The 19,215-nt window shown below is 49.0% G+C and overlaps 1 protein-coding gene across 1 annotated transcript; it reads right to left on the reverse strand.

Moving 5' to 3' along the window:
• Window positions 1–4,694: 4,694 nt before the first annotated feature.
• Window positions 4,695–10,968, reverse strand: SOWAHA (sosondowah ankyrin repeat domain family member A). Its single transcript, XM_074604373.1, has one exon. The coding sequence runs from the start codon at window positions 10,785–10,787 to the stop codon at window positions 9,402–9,404; it is 1,386 nt and encodes a 461-aa protein (XP_074460474.1). The 5' UTR covers window positions 10,788–10,968; the 3' UTR covers window positions 4,695–9,401.
• Window positions 10,969–19,215: the final 8,247 nt, after the last annotated feature.

Consider the following 19,215-nt stretch of genomic DNA (forward strand, 5'->3'; position numbering starts at 1 on the left):
CTGAAAACACACTTTCACTTGGACACAAGCAACTGCAGGAGTGCAGGGACCAAGGTGCCCTGTGTTCTGTGGTTATTGCCTTAACATGTGGGGGAAAATGGCCAGACTTTGTAGTTCCTGTGAGCAGATCTGCTCAGTGGTTCTCAAAAGGCTTTTCATATGTAAATCTGAAAGCTGCCTTTTGAAAATGGTCTTTAAAATAACAGAACTGATGCTAACGGAATCAGTGGAGAATTTAAAAAATATGTTAAATGAGCTGTTTGCGTTATTTGAGAAACCTGACTTGGAGGTGCGCTCTGTTATTATTATCCCTAGTTGAGGAAAATCCACCAGATGGGAAAAGAAACGTTTGATAATTGAAGCTAATGCTTGCCTTTAAGGGGAAGAATGGGTCTGCCCTGTTTAGTTTCTCTTGTCTTTTTGGTCTTTCCTGTCATGGGAAGGATGGTTGCTGCTCCTCCCAGACTGGCATTCACAGGTATGCTTCAAAGAGCAACAATCAGAAATAACTTTTAATCTCTTTTCCAAAAAGTCACATATCTGTGCTCCTTGTTACTTTGTTAGAGCTGTGAATTTCAGGCAAAGTGAAAAATGGATACAGGGATGGCATGGAGACCTCCTCGCTGCCAAGCAGAAACCCCCTTTCCAAAGCACCAGCAGGTCTGGATTGTCAGGTGAGTCCCGATTTTGGTACTGATCATTTGTTACCAATTTATTACTGGGGGCCAAGCCCAAGGTAACGATGGTAGTTCATACTGGACGTAAGTCACGTGCAGCGTTCCTGGCACTCCGACATACTAAGATGTGGGCTTTTAAAGTCACAGTCTGATGTGCAAATGCAAATAATGATTTAATCTGATCCCCTCTTAAGAGCTTCACTGAGGGTCCTTTTTAATAGCTAGGAGCAGCCCTGGGTGCCTCTGGGACTGGTGAAAGCCACTGCCTGCAGGAGAAAGGGATCTTAGCTGCTGGCAGAGAGGACCACGTCAGGCAGGTGGCATCTGCATCCTCTGGGTGATCTTGTCTTTACATCAGTTTACATTATTTGTTTAAAATTCTTTCTCTGAAGTGGAGCGTGCAGACTGAGCTTGTTCACGGGGCTTGCAGGACGCCGTCCCAGTGAGTGAGACCTTGAATCATCCTGCAGCTCAGCTGTTTTACGTAAAGTAAGTGTCCCTCTCCGCTCCGGTCAGCTGTAGTCTTTGGAAGTATGGACTGAAGTCAAGAAATGGTTAAGTACCTGCTTTTGAATCCTATTTGGGGAAAAAAGAGGACTACCTTTTTCTTAAGGTTTAGTATTTAAAGCACTAAGTACGTCCCCATACCAATAACCTTTGCTTATGTTTTTCCCAACTTCAAGTCATGCAGTTTAGCTGATATTCTCTTAACTTTATTCTGGGAGATGACATGAGAAGACTTCATATTCCAGCCTAAGCTGCCTGAGGAGCTCTGTAAACAGATTTCCTACAGCCTTCCCGGGCTCTCCCTTCTCCAGCTGGGTGCCTCCTTCCACAGGTTCCTGCAGCAACGGAGACCAAAACCCCGAGTACCTGCTGCATCTGCCATTGCTGCAGCGCAGAGGCAGCCGACCCCGACCCCAGCCTTGGCCAGCACTGCTGCGGTCACGTTCGCACGGCTCCCCGTTTGTTCTGCCTTCCTCTCCTCCCTCTTGGAGTGCAGAAACCAAGATGGCCAGAGCAGAGCACCTTCTTTCTACAACACTGATCCCACACTCCATAGAATCACAGAATGGTTTAGGTTGGAAGGGACCTTAAAGATCATCTAGTTCCAGCTCCCCTTCTTCAGACAAGACATTCAAGGCCAGGCTTGATGAGGCTCTGAGCAATGTGATCCATTAAAGATGTGTTAGGAAGAAGTTCTTCACCATGAGGGTGGTGAGACACTGGAACAGGTTGCCCAGAGAGTTGGTGGAAGCCCCATCCCTGGAAGTTTTTAAGGCCAGGCTGGATGGGGCTCTGAGCAACGTGATCTAGTGGGAGGTGTCCCTGCCTATGGCAGGGGGGTTGGAACTAGATGATCTTTAAGGTCCCTTCCAACCGTAATGATTCTATGATTCTATGTCCCTGCTGACTGCAGGGTGGTTGGACTAGATGACCTTTAAAGGTCCCTTACAACCCAACGCTTTCTATGATCCTATGAAAAACTTCTCTGGACAGCTATTGTCTGACCCTATACAAGCAGAAGACTGTTATCTGATATTTGGGCTGTAAATGGCAGTACATAGTGATCTTGGGAAGGCAAATCTTGCAAATATAAGGATTATGGAAATGAAACCCTGTGCGGTGTGTGTACGTAATTACTATTAATATCACCACTCACTAGCCTTCCGTTGGTGACTTCTCCAGCAAATGACACCGAGTTGCCTGTGCCCAGCGTGCATGAGACCAGGGCAGCCTTAATGCTCTGCTCTCCCTCCCGAAGCTGGTGGCTTCAGGGGCTGCAGGGCCTCGGCAGTTCACCAGTGCTGAGACCTGCCGCGCTACTTCTTATGCAGACGAAGTCAGGCGTGTGTGCTGGGGGAATGTAAGGAATGAAGGAGCTCCCTGCTACCTGACCCTCTGGGGAGAGCAGGCAGGAAATCCCCAGTGGGAGCAGGAATGCTTGGGAGTCTCCTGTTGCAGCCTGCAAGTCTAATTCCTTCTTAGCATCCCAGGGAGAAGGTAACATGACCCCGCCACTGTGAGAGGACTGCTATCCAAGACCTGCGGCGAGGCCTCTGTCTGAATTAATTGCGGCTACATCGAGGAGAATGCAAAATAATAGTGCTGAGGAGAAGGAAGAAGGTGGAACAGGCAAAACTTGAGAGCCGAGGTCTCCCCTGGGGGTGACGCTGTGGGAGGCTGGTGGGATTCCAGGAACCATCTCTGTAACTCATGTGGCCATCCACGCGCAAGCAGTGAGGGGGAGGAAACTGCAGTAGCGTATGTTCTGCTGAGCAAAAGCAGGTGGGCCTGATTTTGGGGTAAAAAGATCCCGTTTATTGCCTAGCGCCAGGGAGATGAGCAAGCACTACAGGTGTGGGCCAGAGCGAGTGGCCAGCGAGAGCAGAGTGAGCATCACGTCCCGCCTCTGACAGCACCTTGGCAGCAGCTGCTGGGATTTCAGACATAGCGGCTCATTTAGAATTTGATTTAACACCCACTGCAGTGTGTGGGAGTCACTGCTGGATCCGGAGCTGCTGTTTCAGCCTCTCCGGCACTAAACTGAAGGATTGTTTATTATTTTTTTAATCCCAGGCCTCATTTTCTTCACTGGGGCATTATGCTCTGGGACTTTTGCGTGTGGAGCTTATTAAGGAATGGAGGGGTGCAGGGGTTAATGTAAATGTACTCTGCAGAAGGTCTATTTGGTGCTTGTGAGAGCTGCATTTAATAAGTAGAAGGATGTTCTCTCTGCTTTGGGAATTCATGGCAACCATCTGAATAAAATTTTAAAAATAAACCCAGAGCAGCATTGCAAAGCTAATCTTCTGCGCCTGAAGGGAGCCCACGTATACATTAACGAATAATCAGGCTGTAGGAATCACGCAACCTCTGGGTTTCACAAAACGCACTCAAGAAGCGGCACATGAATTTCAGTGCTAAACGGCACTAAAGGTTATCAAAGAGACTCTTAAATGTCACATGAGCCTCGAAGCTGAGTCATCTCATAGATAAATCCACGGAGAGGAAATATGGGCTGAACTGATAGTCTTGATTTAGAGAATAAGAGACGCTTCTAAAAATGTGTGGGAAACAGGCAGGTGTCTTTCTAATGGCTTTCAGCCCATCATGTGAGAACAAGAACATCCCAAACTACCTCAAGAAGGAACCACTTGTGAAAAAATCCCTCCCGAGATCCCTGCCCCTGGGCAGCTCCTGGTGGGATGGCTAATGGCTCCAGCACCGCTTTTTGACCTACAAAAGCTGTGCTGATATTAACAGTACGGATCTATTTTGCTTGGCCTTAAGATCAGAGGTATTTTTCATCCCAGTAATAATTAAAAAAAAAACCCAGCTGCCTGTGCTGAGCTGGAAGGATGGAGATTGGCAGCGCGGTGCGGCTGCTGAGTGAGCCCCAGAGGGGCAGAGCTCTGCCGGCCGGGGGGGGGGGCTGCAGCCAGGCTGGGGGTTTCCCAGCCCGGCCATGGTGCTGCTGGTCCAGGCAGCACCTTTGCTTGGTGGCCCCGCTGAAGACCGCGACACAAACCAGCAGGCTTTCAGGCATCGTCCGAGTGCAGCGTTATCGCCACCACAGGCCCTTTACATCTGGGCTTTGTTTCGAGCCTGATGAAGCACAGACAGGCGAGCTCTTAGCTGTGGCTGTCACAAAAGGAAGGATGCTGCGGCGGCCAATTCAAACAGGATGAAGAGACGGTGTGAAACGATGGGTGCGAGGTGAGACGTGGGGACCGGGGAGGAAAGCGGTTGGGTGCAGCTCTGGCTGCGCGTCCTGTGTGTTTTCAGAGAAGCTGCCAAGGCTCGGCCTAGATTAGGGGTGTTACTGGCAGAGCTGCTGTGGTAAATCCTGTCCCAGCGCCTGTGCTGGTGGATACGCTCAGATTGGCCAGAAAATCCAGTATGTTTTATTCCACTTGAGGAATGGTGCGAGTTCTACGCAAACAGTCTTTCCCTTGTAAAATCTGCATTTCTACCAGAAGCGTTTGTTGATACATATTTACCAAGAAGTGCTTTGCAGTGCAATTGGCTTTTTTTTTTTAAAAAACATTTTTCTTAATGTCCCTTTTGGGGGCAGTGAATAGGACCAGAGCACTTCCGATGGGGGCTTTCTACAGCAGGTCTGGTTTAGAAATCTTTGCAGGTGCAACAGTGTTGATCAGTGGAATGAGGTTGGTGAGAACAGTTTATCTATCTCTAAATGTGTTTTTTTTTTAAACTAGTCTAGATTATTTGGCAAGGACCCTGTCTTACTCCTGGCAGCTACATCACCATCAGAAAGCGTCTCCTGGTGGGACTTTTCTGGTAGTTCACTCCAAAACGGCCAGTCGGTGACCAGCCACCGTCGTTCAGTGACCAGCAGTTGGTGATGGTTCAGTTCAGTGTTGCACAAGCAGCATCCATGTGCTTAGTGATTTGCTTTGTCTCATAAATTACTGAAATAAACTTCGGAACTGGAATAGAGAATGAATGTTCCTCATTATGATGCAGAGTTTTTGATCTGCTCTGGCCCTGTTCTCCCCCTGCAGCAAACAAACACCCTGCTGTTCGTGCCCGTGCTACGTGCTGGCCAAGTCCCTGTTAACAACTTCTTAATTTGGGGGGAGTCCCACAAATCACTGGAAAGAGCAAAAACTGCCATGTTGCCATTTTACTCAGATTAAAATGCAAATCGGGAGGCAAGTGCATCCAAGGAATGTAGGTCACAGTGGAAACCTGCGGAGCGGGAGGAGAAGGGACAAGCTGTGGGGCTTGGGGACTGTCTCGAAAGGCCTCCTCTACCTTCAGCTGGCGGCTGCTGCTGGTCTGTTGGAGTTATTCTGTGACTCTTCCGGACCTTGGTTTTGTGATGAACCTGAAATCTCATAAAGTCTCCTTTGCAGTGCAGGAGCAGCATTTCCCAGGACTTCTATAGAACAGGTCTTTCTGTGCAGCACTCACAAGGGAACAGAGACAGCCAAAAACCTATTTGAGCCGGAGCAGGAGCGCTCCGCCGCATGCTGCTCAAACAGCCGCATCCGGGAGGACAAAGTCTGTCCCTTTGTATATAATCGCGGCTGGAAGCTTGTTTGCAGACCTCTCCAGTGCAGGTTGCTGAGCTGATACGCCTCAGAACAAAATGTGCTGAGGAATAGATGAACTGAGTTATCTTTAGAAAGACGGACTGAGCCAGGGTCAGACAAACATTAGCTTTGCTGATCTCTGATGCTGCCGAGCTAAAACCTGAGCCAGTTTTATTTGCGTAGGCGCCCCACTGAATGCGAAGCATCCATGGGTTGCGGATGACACTGCTTGTGCTGCCTACAGGTCTAAAAAATTATCTTGATTTCTATTTGGATTATCAATATTGCACGCTTTAAAGCGGCGTCCAGGATGATTATCTCCATTTTATAGCAGGAAAACTGAGCTGTGGCAAGTAGGCAGGGAAAAGATGTAACCAAGGCAAAACAGCCCCGAGCTGCTGAATCGTGGTCCTGTGCCTTATCTGCACCTCCCGTCTCCAGCTCTACCCTGCTGCCAGCCTGCCCCCACCACACAAGCCATCTCCCTGGGGCAGGAGCCCAGGGGGCTAGGGTTTTTTGGTTTTATCCTCTTCTGCAATCAGCTTTGAAGGTGCAGAAGGCAGCTCCCGGCTCTGGGCTGGGCCAGAGGTTCAAAAGGCTGCTCGCCCAGCCTGTGGCACACAGCCTCTGCCCCAGGCCAGCAGCACCAGGAGCCATGTCCTCTATCACTTGTGAAAGCATCCTGGCTTAACTTCACAGCTCTCATTCATTCACGTGAAAATCCTACTGTGTTCAGACAGATTTGGCTGAAATTAAGTCAAAGAGTGAAATTAAGGAGATCTATGAAGCTGAGGGATTCATGAAACAGCCACAGCCTCAGTCTCTGCCAGAAAAACACTCCCATGATCATCCTACGGTGCCCCTTCCACAGTGTAAATGGCAACATACGAAAGCAAACCCCAGAAAGGCTGATGGACTGGTTTTACTTCAAACTAAGGGTGATGTATATTTTTGTAAGATTACAGCAGCGCATTTTCAATACCTCTCAGTATTTGTTTGCACCTGAAGTCATGCAGCACTGGGTATACTAATCACAGCCTGCCTTAATACTATCTTTTCCTTCATCTGCTCAACAAGGAGGAGGAATGAGCTGAGTCACCACGAAGACTTGTTGGCAGAGCCTGGCCCACCCCACCCACAGCACCTGACCTTGCAGCTCCCCACCTTTGTGTTGCAACCTCCCTGCCAACTCCCAGCCCCCCCCCCGGGGAGCGACGAAAGGACCAGGGCTCCGCTGTGGTTGTTGCCAGGCATTTTTCTAGCTCGTGGCTGTGATGCCTCTGAGGAAGGAGTAGCAGAGAACTTCCTTGATGATACGTGTTGCAACGAAGTCTTATCTCAGCCGTGACTTCTTGTTTTTCCTTTGACACAACAATACAAGAGCAATGAGACCTTCTCCCTGCTTCCCTTACGGTGAAGTCAGAACTGCGCTTTATAGGTTGGTTGGTTGGTTCGCTTTTTTCTTAAACAGAAAACACTCCATCTTGGAACCTTACCTCCGACTCACGTAGGTTTTACTCAGAATTATCACTAAAAATTCAGCTAAGTGACTTGAACAGGTATCAAGCTCGTATCCATAACTAATGAACAAACTTCCCAATAAGGCCAAGTCAAACTGGAGAGTGTTTCCAATTCACACAGAAACCGAACGCTTTTACCAGGCAATGTCAGTCCTGCCAGTGCCTCAGATGTAACACACACACACACAGGCTCCCCTGGTTTCAGAAAATACAGAAAAAAGTATTTAATGTCAATAAACTTGGAAAGACTTTTTAAAACAGAGCAACAAATTTTTTTTTCCTGGAACTCTGCAAGCTGACGCAGTGCAGCACAAATCAGGGTTTCAAATGACCATGCTGGTCAATGGTCACACCAACAGCGAGGGAGCAAATAGGATTTTTTTTTTAAACCCTACTCCAGATATAGAAGTCATGAGGCGCTTGATCATTAACGTTTGCTTAACAACTTAATTAGTTCAATACGGAAGCAGCCCAGTGCAGAATAATCCACTCTCTTCTGAGAGCGGGCGGAGCAGACCCCTCTGCAATCGCTGATGATGCTCGAGCAAATGTCACCAACTCCAAGGAGAACGTTTTAAAGTAAAAGAGGGCAGTGCTTCCCCCTTCAGCACAGTCCTACGGCATTCCTTGCCCAGCATTTGGGAGAAGCCAATTACAGCCAATTAGAAGTACTAGGCTTAATTCAAGGCTGAAAAAAACACATTCCTGAAGTCACTGGCTTGGAAAGAAAGGCAAAGCATGCAAACAAGTGTTTGAGTACGGAAACCAAAACACCCGACGGTGCTGAAAAGCAGAGCAAGGGCAGTATTGCCATCACCTTCCTCACCTCTGAATGATACAGGTGGTTTTGTTACATTTTTAGAGAAAACGTGATGGTTTACCAGATTGGCCCCAGGAATCGGACAGTTTCTCTTCTTAGCTCTGCCTCTTCACATCATTATTTTTTTAATTACTATTGGTTAATCTCACTGCAAATGTATTACTTAACCTGCAGTTAGCATGCTTTCTGGAGCTACGTGTAGTTCTATATATAGAACAATTATGTTTATAATATAAAAGAAGAAGAGTTAGTTTTAGGTCAGTGATTCATGCTGTTGAGATAAACATTGCTTTAAGAGGTCATGCAGACATTCTATCATGAAGCACCTAACATAACATAAAGCCCAATTTTTATAAATATTTATTGTAAACAGGTCAAAATCAAAGGCCAAGTTTTAAATAAAAAGAATCAGACATACAAGCCCAACTTTGTTTCCAGTTGGCTACTCGGAAACTCTGCAGGATCCAGTTCCCATGTTTTCAGTTCAGTTTTTCACTGTCAGACATCACCAAGGCTTTTATTCAGATTAAGTGATTGAACTACAGTCAAGTTTAAATGTTCACAGTATCATCAAGACATGTGGCTAGTTCCACCTGGACAAAAAGTCTTTCAGGAAGAGGAAAAAAAATTTAAAATGCTAACCTAGCTTTGAAACTGAGGTAGACAGGTCACGGTGACTTGAGTGCTGAAGGTTGGGGTTTTATTTTTTTTTAAACCTGTTCATCTAATAAAATGCTTTAGGCAACAGTTGAGATTGTTATGTTAGTATTTCTGATAGTGACAAGCTTTGTTTTGAAAAAGTACACAATTTTTTTTAAATAGAAATATTCCTCTTCTGTTACCAAAATAATCAGAAACATCATAGAAAACTATGAATCTTGCTTCTAATAATTTAAGCCTGCTATATAACAAGCCATGTTAAAGTAGCCAGCTACCAGCTTGCTATTCACAGTGTAGGATATGCCATTCTTTACCTTACTTTTGCTCTCCATCCGAGGAACACAGATCAAGAAGGCAGTACCTTAAGCATTTTAACCTGTCTACACACACAGAGGTTGTTTTAGTTTTTCAACCATTAAAGTCTGCAGTCTCCACCAACACAGCAGCATGATGGTACATACAGCAGTTGTAACACTCCCTTTCCACAGGTGTCTGTGAGCTGGGTTTCATCCAGCGGCCTTTGGAGCCAGGCTCTATCACTGATTTAATTGAACATCCAAAAAGACAGACATGGAGAGAAGAAATCCAAGCTGCTTCTGTGAGAGAAAAATCCAGACCCCAGTCACGTTATTAAACAATTTTGATCCCAAGAAGGCAGAGGTTAGTGGCCGAAGAAAAGCTCAGAAACGGGTCTGCGTTTCACAACGACCTCCTCTTCCTCCTCCTCTGTTACCTCGGAGAGGGAGGAATATGAAGGGAAGCCCCCTCTGGTCTTTGGCTTCCGCCTCGGGCCCGTAGTGGCAGCCAGGAGCTTGTTTAAAGAAGAGGGCTTCCTTAAACCTTTGGTGAGATCGTAGAAAGCCATGTCATCGGATATGACCCCCAGAAACGTGCTAGTGGAGCTCAAGATTGAAGCCGCAAGCTTTGTGGTCTTCTTGATGGGCACGGAGGGCTCTGCACTGTGGGAAAGGCTGGGGTCCCCCAGCAAGCGCCTGACTGCAGAGGAGGCCCCTTCCTTTAAGTACTGGTGCGGCTTCTTCCCACTGTAGTCCCTCAGGTCGGTCTTGGCGTGGTAGCTGTAGACCAGCATGGTGATGATCTTCTCCTGGCCGTGTATGGCAGCCAGGTGGAGCGCCGTGTAGCCGCCATGTGACCTGGCGTCCACATTGACACGAGTTCCCCCTTTCTCGGCCGCTCTGATGATATTTGTCACCATGTCGCAGTTGCCACTCTTGGCAGCCCAGTGCAGGGCGGTGAAGCCCGAGATGAAGTCCCTGCGGGCCGCCAAGCTGGCGTCGCCCAGCAGCAGCCCGTGGAGCTGCTGGGTCCACTGCCCGCCAGCTGCCATCACCAGCCACTGGTGCTCGGCCTCCTCCAGCGGCACCGCCGCCGCCGCCGTCTCCTCGCTGGCCCGATGGGCCTTGGGCCCCCGCCGCAGGCCAGGTGAGCGGGACCCAACCTCCTCCTCTGGGGGCGACAAGGGGGATGCCGGCTCCTCAGGTGGCCCCGGGGTGGTGGTGGTGGCGGCAGCGGCAGCGGCAGGGGGCGGCACGCAGCGCACGGGCAGCATGCAGGGCTTGGGGAGCGGCTCCCGCCTGGACCCCCCCGCACCGGCGGGCAGGGGCACCCCGCCGCCGCCGCCCTGGAAGAGATCCCGCAGCTCGGAGACGGCCCGCGGCGACGGCAGCTCCTCGGGGGGCACCGGCGACAGCCGCCCGCTGGGGACGGGGACGGGGACAGCGACGGGGGCGCCGCCATTTTCCTCCGCTGCCAGCGCGCCCCCCGGCGGCGTGGCGCCCCCTGGCGCCGGGGCGGTGCGCAGCTGCCGCCTCAGGACGACCACCTTGGCGCCGTCCCGCTCCTTCACCACCGCCACCGCGTTCACCGCCGCCTTGAAGCGCTCCCGCCGCTCCGCCCGCTCCGCCGCCTCCCCGCCGGCCTCCAGCAGCGGCCGGAAGGTGCTCACCAGCTCGGTGTTGCGCACCCAGCCGCCGCGCTCCCGCAGGAAACCCAGCACGGCTGCCGGGCTGATGTCGAGCTCCGCCATCCCGCCGCCACAGGTGGTGGTGGAGCCGCCGCCGCCTCCTTCTCCTCTTCCGACTCCCCGCGGCGGAGGTGAGGGAGCCCGCCCGCCCTCCGGGGACTCACCGGGGTTTGCAGGCACCTGCGGCGGCCGCTCCCGCTGAGGTGATCGGGCCGGGCCGCCCCGCCTCGCCCTGCCTCCGCCTCCGTCTGAGGGAGCGGAGCGGCACCGGCGCCTGTCTCCTCCCGCGGGGCGGTGCTGAGGGGAACCCGCCCGGCCCCGCGCCGGGGCCGGCGATCCCCGCGGCAGGTGAGGAGCCGGGTGGGAAGGCCTGACTGTCGGGGAGCTGAGGAGAGGGTCGGGGAGGTGTATCACCGGTGTGTCAGCTCCTGGGAGACTCCTCAGGCAGGGAAAACGCTTGATTGACTTACTCCTCTTCCAGCTTCCCAAAATGCTTATTTTTTGTTGGTTTTTTTGGTTGGTTGGTTGGCTGTTTGTTGTTTTTTTTTTTCAATGGTAAATAAGTGGTGCGGATTTAGGTAGGAATCGCTCTGCAGAGTCAGGTCTCCGCTCTCCAAGAAGCCTCTGGTGTTGGGCAGGAGCTGCAGTTCTTCTGGGTTAACAGCTTCCTGCCTCAACATAAGTCAGAAGATGGATGGATGGATCAGTTTTTTGAAAGATATTCCACTCTATGTGATACTACATGTATTATATCTATTCTCTATATATCTTTTACTTACATTGCATCTACAGTGTGCATATGTGTAACTATATAATTGATTACATCTTTACAACATGCCTGCATCTAATCATGTACACCTGGAGAAGACAGAGCTCTTTTTCTAAAGCGAGAAGCTGTCTCTGCAGACATATCAATTACTTCTGCTTAAGCATTTAACATTATTGTTCTCTATTCTACAGGGGGAAAAAAAGAAAATCCCAGACAAATGCCTTTCCCCAGGCGAAGGAGTAGGGCTGAAGACCTCCTGGAGGGATGGCGTTCAGCCTGCAAACTTGTTTTCTCCTCCACAGAGTGTTGCAATTGGGATGGCTAAATTGATTCCTAAATGACTGAACAGTTTGTCTAGGAAAACAGCAAGAGAGACTGAGCACAGAATGAACACAGTCGGTGTGGTATGAAGACAGATAAAAGTAACTGTCTGTAGAAGGATGGATAAGAAAACAGATTCGTTTTTGTTTTCACTGTCTTAGAACTTGAATAAAATGGAGTATCAGCCTGTGCCAAAGTCTCCATTTTGAAGACAATTTGAGGTGCATTGATCCCCACGCAGTGCATCTCTCTCCCTTCTTGTTGATGCTGACCTCCCTTCTGCCTCTTCACACCTTTTCCTGGTGGTGGAAGAGCCTCTTCCCACAGATTGCTCAGAGTCTTCCTTTGGCAGCCTTTCCCCTTCCCTCTCCATCTTTGTGCAAATCTCTGAAAAGCTATTTTATCTCTTGCTAACAAGCTGGCGCTGAGCCAGTTCCTCAAAATCATTTTGCTGCTCTAATGTTCTTTCGCATAATAGCATGTAATCTTCATGCTGCTTGTAGCAATTCAGTGCTTCTACGTGAATCGCACACCTCTTATTACTGCCTTTTCACACGGCGTACACAGCAACCTCACCCTCTGCTGAAGCAGCCACTTGCGTCTAGCGTTTTACTGCATTAGCAATGCTTTCTAGCTTATGGCATCACCACGGTTCTGCCTTGCCTACTGTAGAGAGCTAATAATGAGCATGCATCCAAACATTAATTGCTATGCCTTGCTTTCAGTGTTGATTTCTTTTCCTTACTAGAATCCATTGCAGGCATAAGAAAATCTCAGCAGTCTATGATTTTTGCGTTGCAAACTTTCAGCCATACCCTAGGATTATAGTTCATATCTGCAAATGAGCGAGGAGGGAAAATAATTCAGGAGAATAGGTTCTTTAAAAAAAAAGCCCGCAACATTTTCTTATGCTACAAATGTTAAGGGAGAAGTTGTTCTTATTGCTTGAATAGGTTCAAGCGTGGCAGGGTATGTCCTCGGGCTCACCGCTGCGCGGAGGGTGTTTCTGTGGGTGCTCCCTCCCTGCCTGGACAGCCTGAGGAAAGCATCAGCCCCCTGCACCCATGTATCCTTTGAGACCCACGAGGGTGCCATCAGATCCCACCCGTTTTATCCCCAGCCCTATCCCTGGCATCTATCCTGCAGAGGGATCTCCGTGGTCCCCAGGAAGCCTTACTGCTCAGCACCCAAGGAGCAACTCTGGGGCCACTGAGGTCCCATCATCTCTCCAGGGCGTTGGGTTGGGGTCCCGAAGGAGGGGTGTTACTGAGACTGTTCCCCACTGCAGGTGCTGGCATTCCTTGTGGCCACTGAGCAGAAGGGCACATCCCCAGGAGGTCCTAGAAGAGGAGAGAAGGATGTCTCCAAGCACACCTTGTGCCATGCCAGGGGTGAACTGGTTGCTCTCGTTTAACTGCCCTGACGCAAGGAGCTCTTTCCCCAGGTAATTTTCCAGTGATGCATCCAACCACCTGTCCCATGCGTGCTCCTTTGTGGGCAACCCGTGCCGTGTGATTGTGTTCCTTTTCACAGTCAGTAGGTGTTATGTTAGTCTTGTACTTTCTGTAATTAAGAAGGAAACAACACTCTGGCTAATCCTGCGTACCGTTTCCAGACTGCAGCATGGGGTGCATCCTGTTTGCCAACCTTTCCCTCTATCCATTGATACCTTTTGGTTGCCCACCTTTCAGGCTGAGTGCCAAGTACGCAGGGACCAGATCCCAGTGAGCTCCTCTTACTTTACTGAGCACTGGTCATATTCTGATCAGATTGTGCAGCAGAAATTAAGCTGTCTGAATGAATTTTATTAATATAGATAATAAGAGCCTGGAGCATTATGGGTGTTGTGCTTATCAGTCATCTGAAATTTCCAGTCTTCAAAAGCATGAGAAGTTTTGCCTCTTTTTCTGTGTCACCAAAAACCTACAAAGCAAGTATTTTTTGTGGGGCTATTTACGGAATACTGTGGGCTGCTTCGTAGGAGATTTCAAGCCAACTGTCTTGATATTTTTAATTTACTGGCTGGGAGAAAAACAATGTACAGAAACCCACGATTAAATTAATTTACTACTGCTTTTTTTAAACACAAATATTGCAGTTTGGTAGTTCTACGTCATAAGCCATAGATGGCCTCTATTTTGAACTGTACAACTGAGGAGAATTATCTTTCCAGTGAAGAAGTTTCACAAACTTTCAAACTACCAACATTACAGTGTAGTAATCGACATAGAGATCTGGGGCCTTTTGCCACCCCTTCGGGGGAGGAAGGTAAAGGTTATGTGAGTGTAATTATTCACACCGCACAAAACCAGGAAATGAAGTGGGAGATCAAGCAAAGCATCTAGTCAGAGCAAAGAAGTTTCTAGTGACACTTCAAAACTGAAGGAGGTGGTATCCCAGGTCCTGCTCCTTCGTGTGTGACATTCTCAGAGCCACAGGGAAGGTCAGGTGCCAGGTTGGAAGCAACGGAGGAAGAAAAAGGGAATAAGGGGGATAGTCATAGTCGGAGAGGGTGCTGGTGCTTTGCAGGGAGGTGAAGCTTAGGTGCTATTGACTGCGGATGGGGTTTGTACCTCAAGGAAAACTTGTTTTCCTCTGAAATGATATCAGCGTTCGCGGAATAAATAGGATGACAAAGGCCATGATTTTCCACTTTCCTTGTTGATATTTTCGTGTGAAACAAAGAGCACGCATTGTGAAGGAAAATAGCTCTTCCTTTGTTCCATGGAGAAATGCAGTAACCTTCCATAGATAAACAATTGAGCAAAAGTCTGTGAAGGGGCAGGGAGAGGTAGAGAAGATTATTTGCAGAGAAAAGGCATTTTCTCATAAATGAGCAAGGTTCAGCTGTAACTCAAGGACCTCAGCAACCAGTTTGGACAATGTTTCTCAACCACAACCATTTAAATGCAGTTTTCCTTGTACCTCAGGGTGTGTATTTATTACATACTGCTTGTTCCACACAGGTGGTGCAAGGACCCATCCCAACCATCCTCTGGTTTTCAGGTGATGCCTGTGAACTTGATGGGATTTCTAGCAGGATAATGCAAAGCTGGCCTGAGGTGCAGTGTGGTAATTCTGCCCTTTGACGTGAGGAGCTGGGGAAATTCAGGGTTTGCTTCCAGCCATCCCACTTACATTTACCAGGACCACTTAGTTTGCGTTGGGGCAATGGACCTGCAGCTCCTATTGACTTTCAGCTTAGAAGGACAGCACTTCTGTAGAAATGCCTTATACATCCCATATATTGTTAGTATAACCAGTGAAAGTTTAATAAGGTGCTTGGTGGTAGTACTGCTAAAAGAGTAGCCATGAAACCATTGGATTTCTAATAATCCCCAGAGGACGCATTGTGAGAAATGAAGAGTTTCCAATAAGCTGCTTCCTCCGGCCTGTGTTGAAAAACGTGATGGAGTTCTGTTTGTCTGCACCACCTGGATTTGCAGATTGAGGATTTTACTCAGCCCTGAAAGATGCAGCCATCTTCTAAGGCCTTGGTGTTGCTGTGGTATTCATGTGGCAGGTAGGATGATCACTTACTCGCTGTGTCTGCGTGTGACGTAAAAGGGGCTGTGATAACATTTGTTTCTCTCCATTTTCATTGCCTTACCTGGGGTGACAACATGAAAAAGTAAAGCAACTCTTGCTGACCTCCCCACCATGCGCTACTGCCATGCCACCATGCATGCAGCAAGGGGCATTTTCCTTCCCCTCCCCTGGACAAAGAGGTTCCAGGGTACATTTGTGCCTCTCTGCCCCAGCTCTTTAACTGTAGAAAATTCAGAGCTCATCCTAAATTCACTGTGCATTTAGCAGGTACAAATATTCCACAGAGTTTAAAATCCTTGCAGAAGCATCCAGCACTGTAACATACGTTGAGTTCCGAGCTATTAGGAATAATTTGCATAACAATTGATGCTTTAGCAGTTAAAGGGGCCACCAAATCCATTTCCCTTCTCTTGAAGCAGCTTTTATGCACCTGAAGCTTTTGAAATTAGCAGGGTTTCTCTTGAATTGGCATTAGAAAAAGTGTGCTTTTTGAAATAACAAGGTGTTTAAAAATAACTGCAAGCTTTTACGCAGTGCTGTCCTGTCCCAGAGATCCGCCCCATGCTGGTGGCAGTGCCGATGGACAAAGGGAGAGAGGACTCCAGCTGCAGAAGGTCTCAGCAGCACAGCTCAATCAGAGCCAGGTGACAGCAGTGCTGTCCCTTCATCTGTTCCAATGGCTCAGAATTCCCTTTATGCCATGAATCTGACTGCAGCTCGCAGAAACCTGTAGCTGTCTGGGAATCGGCTTTTGTGAGTCTCGTGTTGTTACAGTCTGCGCTTTATTGGCAGGGAAAAGAGCTCTTAATGAATCTAAGTCAATCACTTCTCCCAAAGTACCTGTTATAATGGCATTTAAGTGTGTGTTAAGCAGGAGTTTTACGTTGTCTTAAATCAGGACTCCAAAGTGTGCCTGTAATGTAAAAAAGAAAAAAAAAAAGTAACTTTTTAACCTTTTTACCTGTTTATTTTTGCTTCTTTGTGATATGTAAAGAAGGCCCAGAAAGTTAACTCCCCAGCAGCTCTAGTACAAGGCAGCATTAGTGACGAGCTGTGGGGCTTTTTGTCATTTTTGGTGACCCAAGAAAATAAATTAACAGATGGTGTTCAGCAATGTCCTTTTTAGAAAAATACAACATTTTGGCAACCTATCTTTAGCCAGAACTGATACATGGATTAGCAGAATTAATTTGGTTGTAGGCAGTTCACTCAGGAAAGACAGAAACCCAGCTTTTTTGACCTGCAAAAAGCAGATCACTTGGATAACACTCAGAAAATGCCTTGAAATTGCTTCAAGGGAGAACACAACCTTCTTCATAATCTCTAACCCCTCTAAGCACTTGCGTTTGATAACCCTTGCCCCCTCCCTTCAATTACCTACATCTAATTTTCACAACCTGTTTTATTTCTCCAGCATAAGCACAGTCCCCTTCTGGGGTGAACAATGCTTCCCAGAGCTCCCGCAGCGCAACACAGGTGGATCCCAAGGCGTCTTGGGAAGAATCAAAGATGCAGAGAAGGAACATACGATCTTACGCACCTGCTGTAACACAGCAACTCAGTGCCCACCAGCACAGCGTGGGCTCGTTTATTTATATGGCCGTGGGAGCAAGAGACCTTTGTTAAGATCACAAATAGCAGGTAAGGGAGAAGACAGACGTTAATACGAAGTGCAGCTCGTAGACTATTGTAATGAAGCATAAGTTCTGTTTTAATTTGGTCGCTGAGGTTTGATTGTCTTTGAATACTTCAGTCCTGCTTTAGGGCTCTCCAGGGATTGTGCTTTTGTGGGCGATGAATGAAAGGAACTGGGATATTGGCTATCTTTCCTTTTCCTTATCTTGCCAAAAAGTTGAAATTTGGCAAACCTTTTGAAAAATAACTGGAAGTGGGGCCTAAGCACAGTTGCTCACTGTTTCCTAGTAATTGGGGTGGGGCTCAGAGCTTTAGCTGTATCATATTTAGCTAATGACTCTATTTGTGGCCCTCCTTTGTGCAGGATGCTGGAGGTGATCTAGGAGCACCTGAGTAGACAAGGAAGAGTCTCCTGGACAGGGTCACTCCAGGTAACTTCTCCCTTGTCCGTTCCCTCAGAGGTGGTTGCATCGTGCGGTGGGATTAGCATCCCACATCTGGCATAATTTAGGGAAGTTCAGGCTGGGAACTGATTCTTGAAGGACAATCCTCACCAGCAATGACAGCAAAGATGGAACGGCAGGTTCTAGCCCTACCTGAGGAGGGGAGCGGAACATCAAACCTCAACCCATTCTCAGAGTTACCTGCATTCCTTAACGCTCCCTTATCACTGGTGCGTGCACTGAGTGGAGGAGCAGCCCCGAGGATTGGCTTTGAGGAGCAGCTCGCTGAGCAGACGTGTCTAACAACAGAAAGGGAGGGCTCTGTGTTGTGTCCAAAGCTGCTGGGAGGGGGTGGTTCTGCTGTGCCTTCAGCAATCCCATAGTAACCGCTGCCCGTTTGCGCACACAGGAGCTTTTCTCTGGCTCCCGTGTGCAGGGAGTTGCAAAACCTTGCCCTTCTTGAGGGGTTCAAAACGATCCTCAGCAGCCCTTTCCCCACGCAGAGTCAGTGTTGTGGGGGGAAAGTATTTGATCTTTTTGCTCAAACTCAGCTCTCCATCTGGAAGTGAGCATTGCTCCAAGAGAGAGGATGAGGAGAAAAGAGGGGGACGCAGCGTCTGATCGAAAGACTGGGGAACGACTAATGCAGGGTCTAGGGTGTAGGTCTAGGGGTGTACACACCTAGGGGTGTAGGTCTGGCCCAGTGACCAGCTGTGTGACTGGGAGAACGTGTGGCTCTGGTGAGCTGTTCCTTGGTCGGTGCACTGCAGCAGAGGGCACCAGAAAGCCGGGAAAACTTTGCTCTGTGCTAACAGCTTGCGAAATACCAATGTCTTTGTGGGTTACAAAGACTGAGGGTGATGGGATTGGCTTTGTGCTTTATGTGGGAAGGAATGATGAAGAAAGACTCGACAGTCCTCTGTTGCATACTTTAACTTGCCATGAAGACAGGCAGCGTAACGGCCATGAGGTCTTGGCATCCCTGTGCAAACCCATGCTCAGGTTGCACCTTTGGTGTAACTCCCATGTGCGATGAGGCACCTTGGTGCAGAGGCCGGGTATCTTCCAGCATGCTGGACACATGAGAGCTCCTCGAGGCAGGGAAATGGGTCTCTGTGTGCATCCTCTGAACCCTGCAGAGGATGCTCCTGGCACCTCTATGGTCACACTCAAAGCTTCATACAACCACCTGGAAGGAGGTTGTAGAGGGGTGGGGGGTCGGTCTCTTCTCCCAAATAACAGGCCATAGGACAAGAGGAAATGACCTCAAGGTGCACCAGGGGAGGTTTAGATTGGATATTAGGAAAATATCTTCACTGAAAGAGTTATCAAGCATTGGAACAGGCTGCCCAGGGAAGTGGTGGATTCGGCATCCCTGGAAATATTTAAAAGCTGGGTAAAGGTGGTGCTGAGGGACGTGGTTTAGTGGTGGTTTTGGCAGTGTTAGGCTGACAGTTGGACTCGATCTGGAAGGTCCCTTCCGACCTGGACGATTCTATGATTAATGTCTGTGTTAAGGTTTTCTGCACGGCTCTCTCTCAGCCCCCTCCACCTGCGGAACGCCATCAGTGCCGTGTCCCCCTCCCCGCACCTCCCACCCTGTCCCTGCGGCCGACGCCGGTCCCGAGGGGGGAAGCAGAGACGCCCGGACCTTCCTCGGCTCCGTGTCCCCCCTGCGGCAGCGGACGGGAGGGAGGGAAGGGGCCGGGCTAAAGCCCGCCCGCCCCCGCCCAGTCCCGCCCCCGGCCGGTGCCGGTGCCCGTCCCCCGGTCGG

This window comes from Larus michahellis, chromosome 11 (genome assembly GCF_964199755.1).
Source record: "Larus michahellis chromosome 11, bLarMic1.1, whole genome shotgun sequence".
NCBI lineage: Eukaryota > Metazoa > Chordata > Aves > Charadriiformes > Laridae > Larus > Larus michahellis.

Coding starts and splice junctions, on each gene's coding strand:
- SOWAHA (XM_074604373.1), bottom strand. CDS start 10,787: ATGGCGGAGCTCGACATCAGCCCGGCAGCCGTGCTGGGTTTCCTGCGG.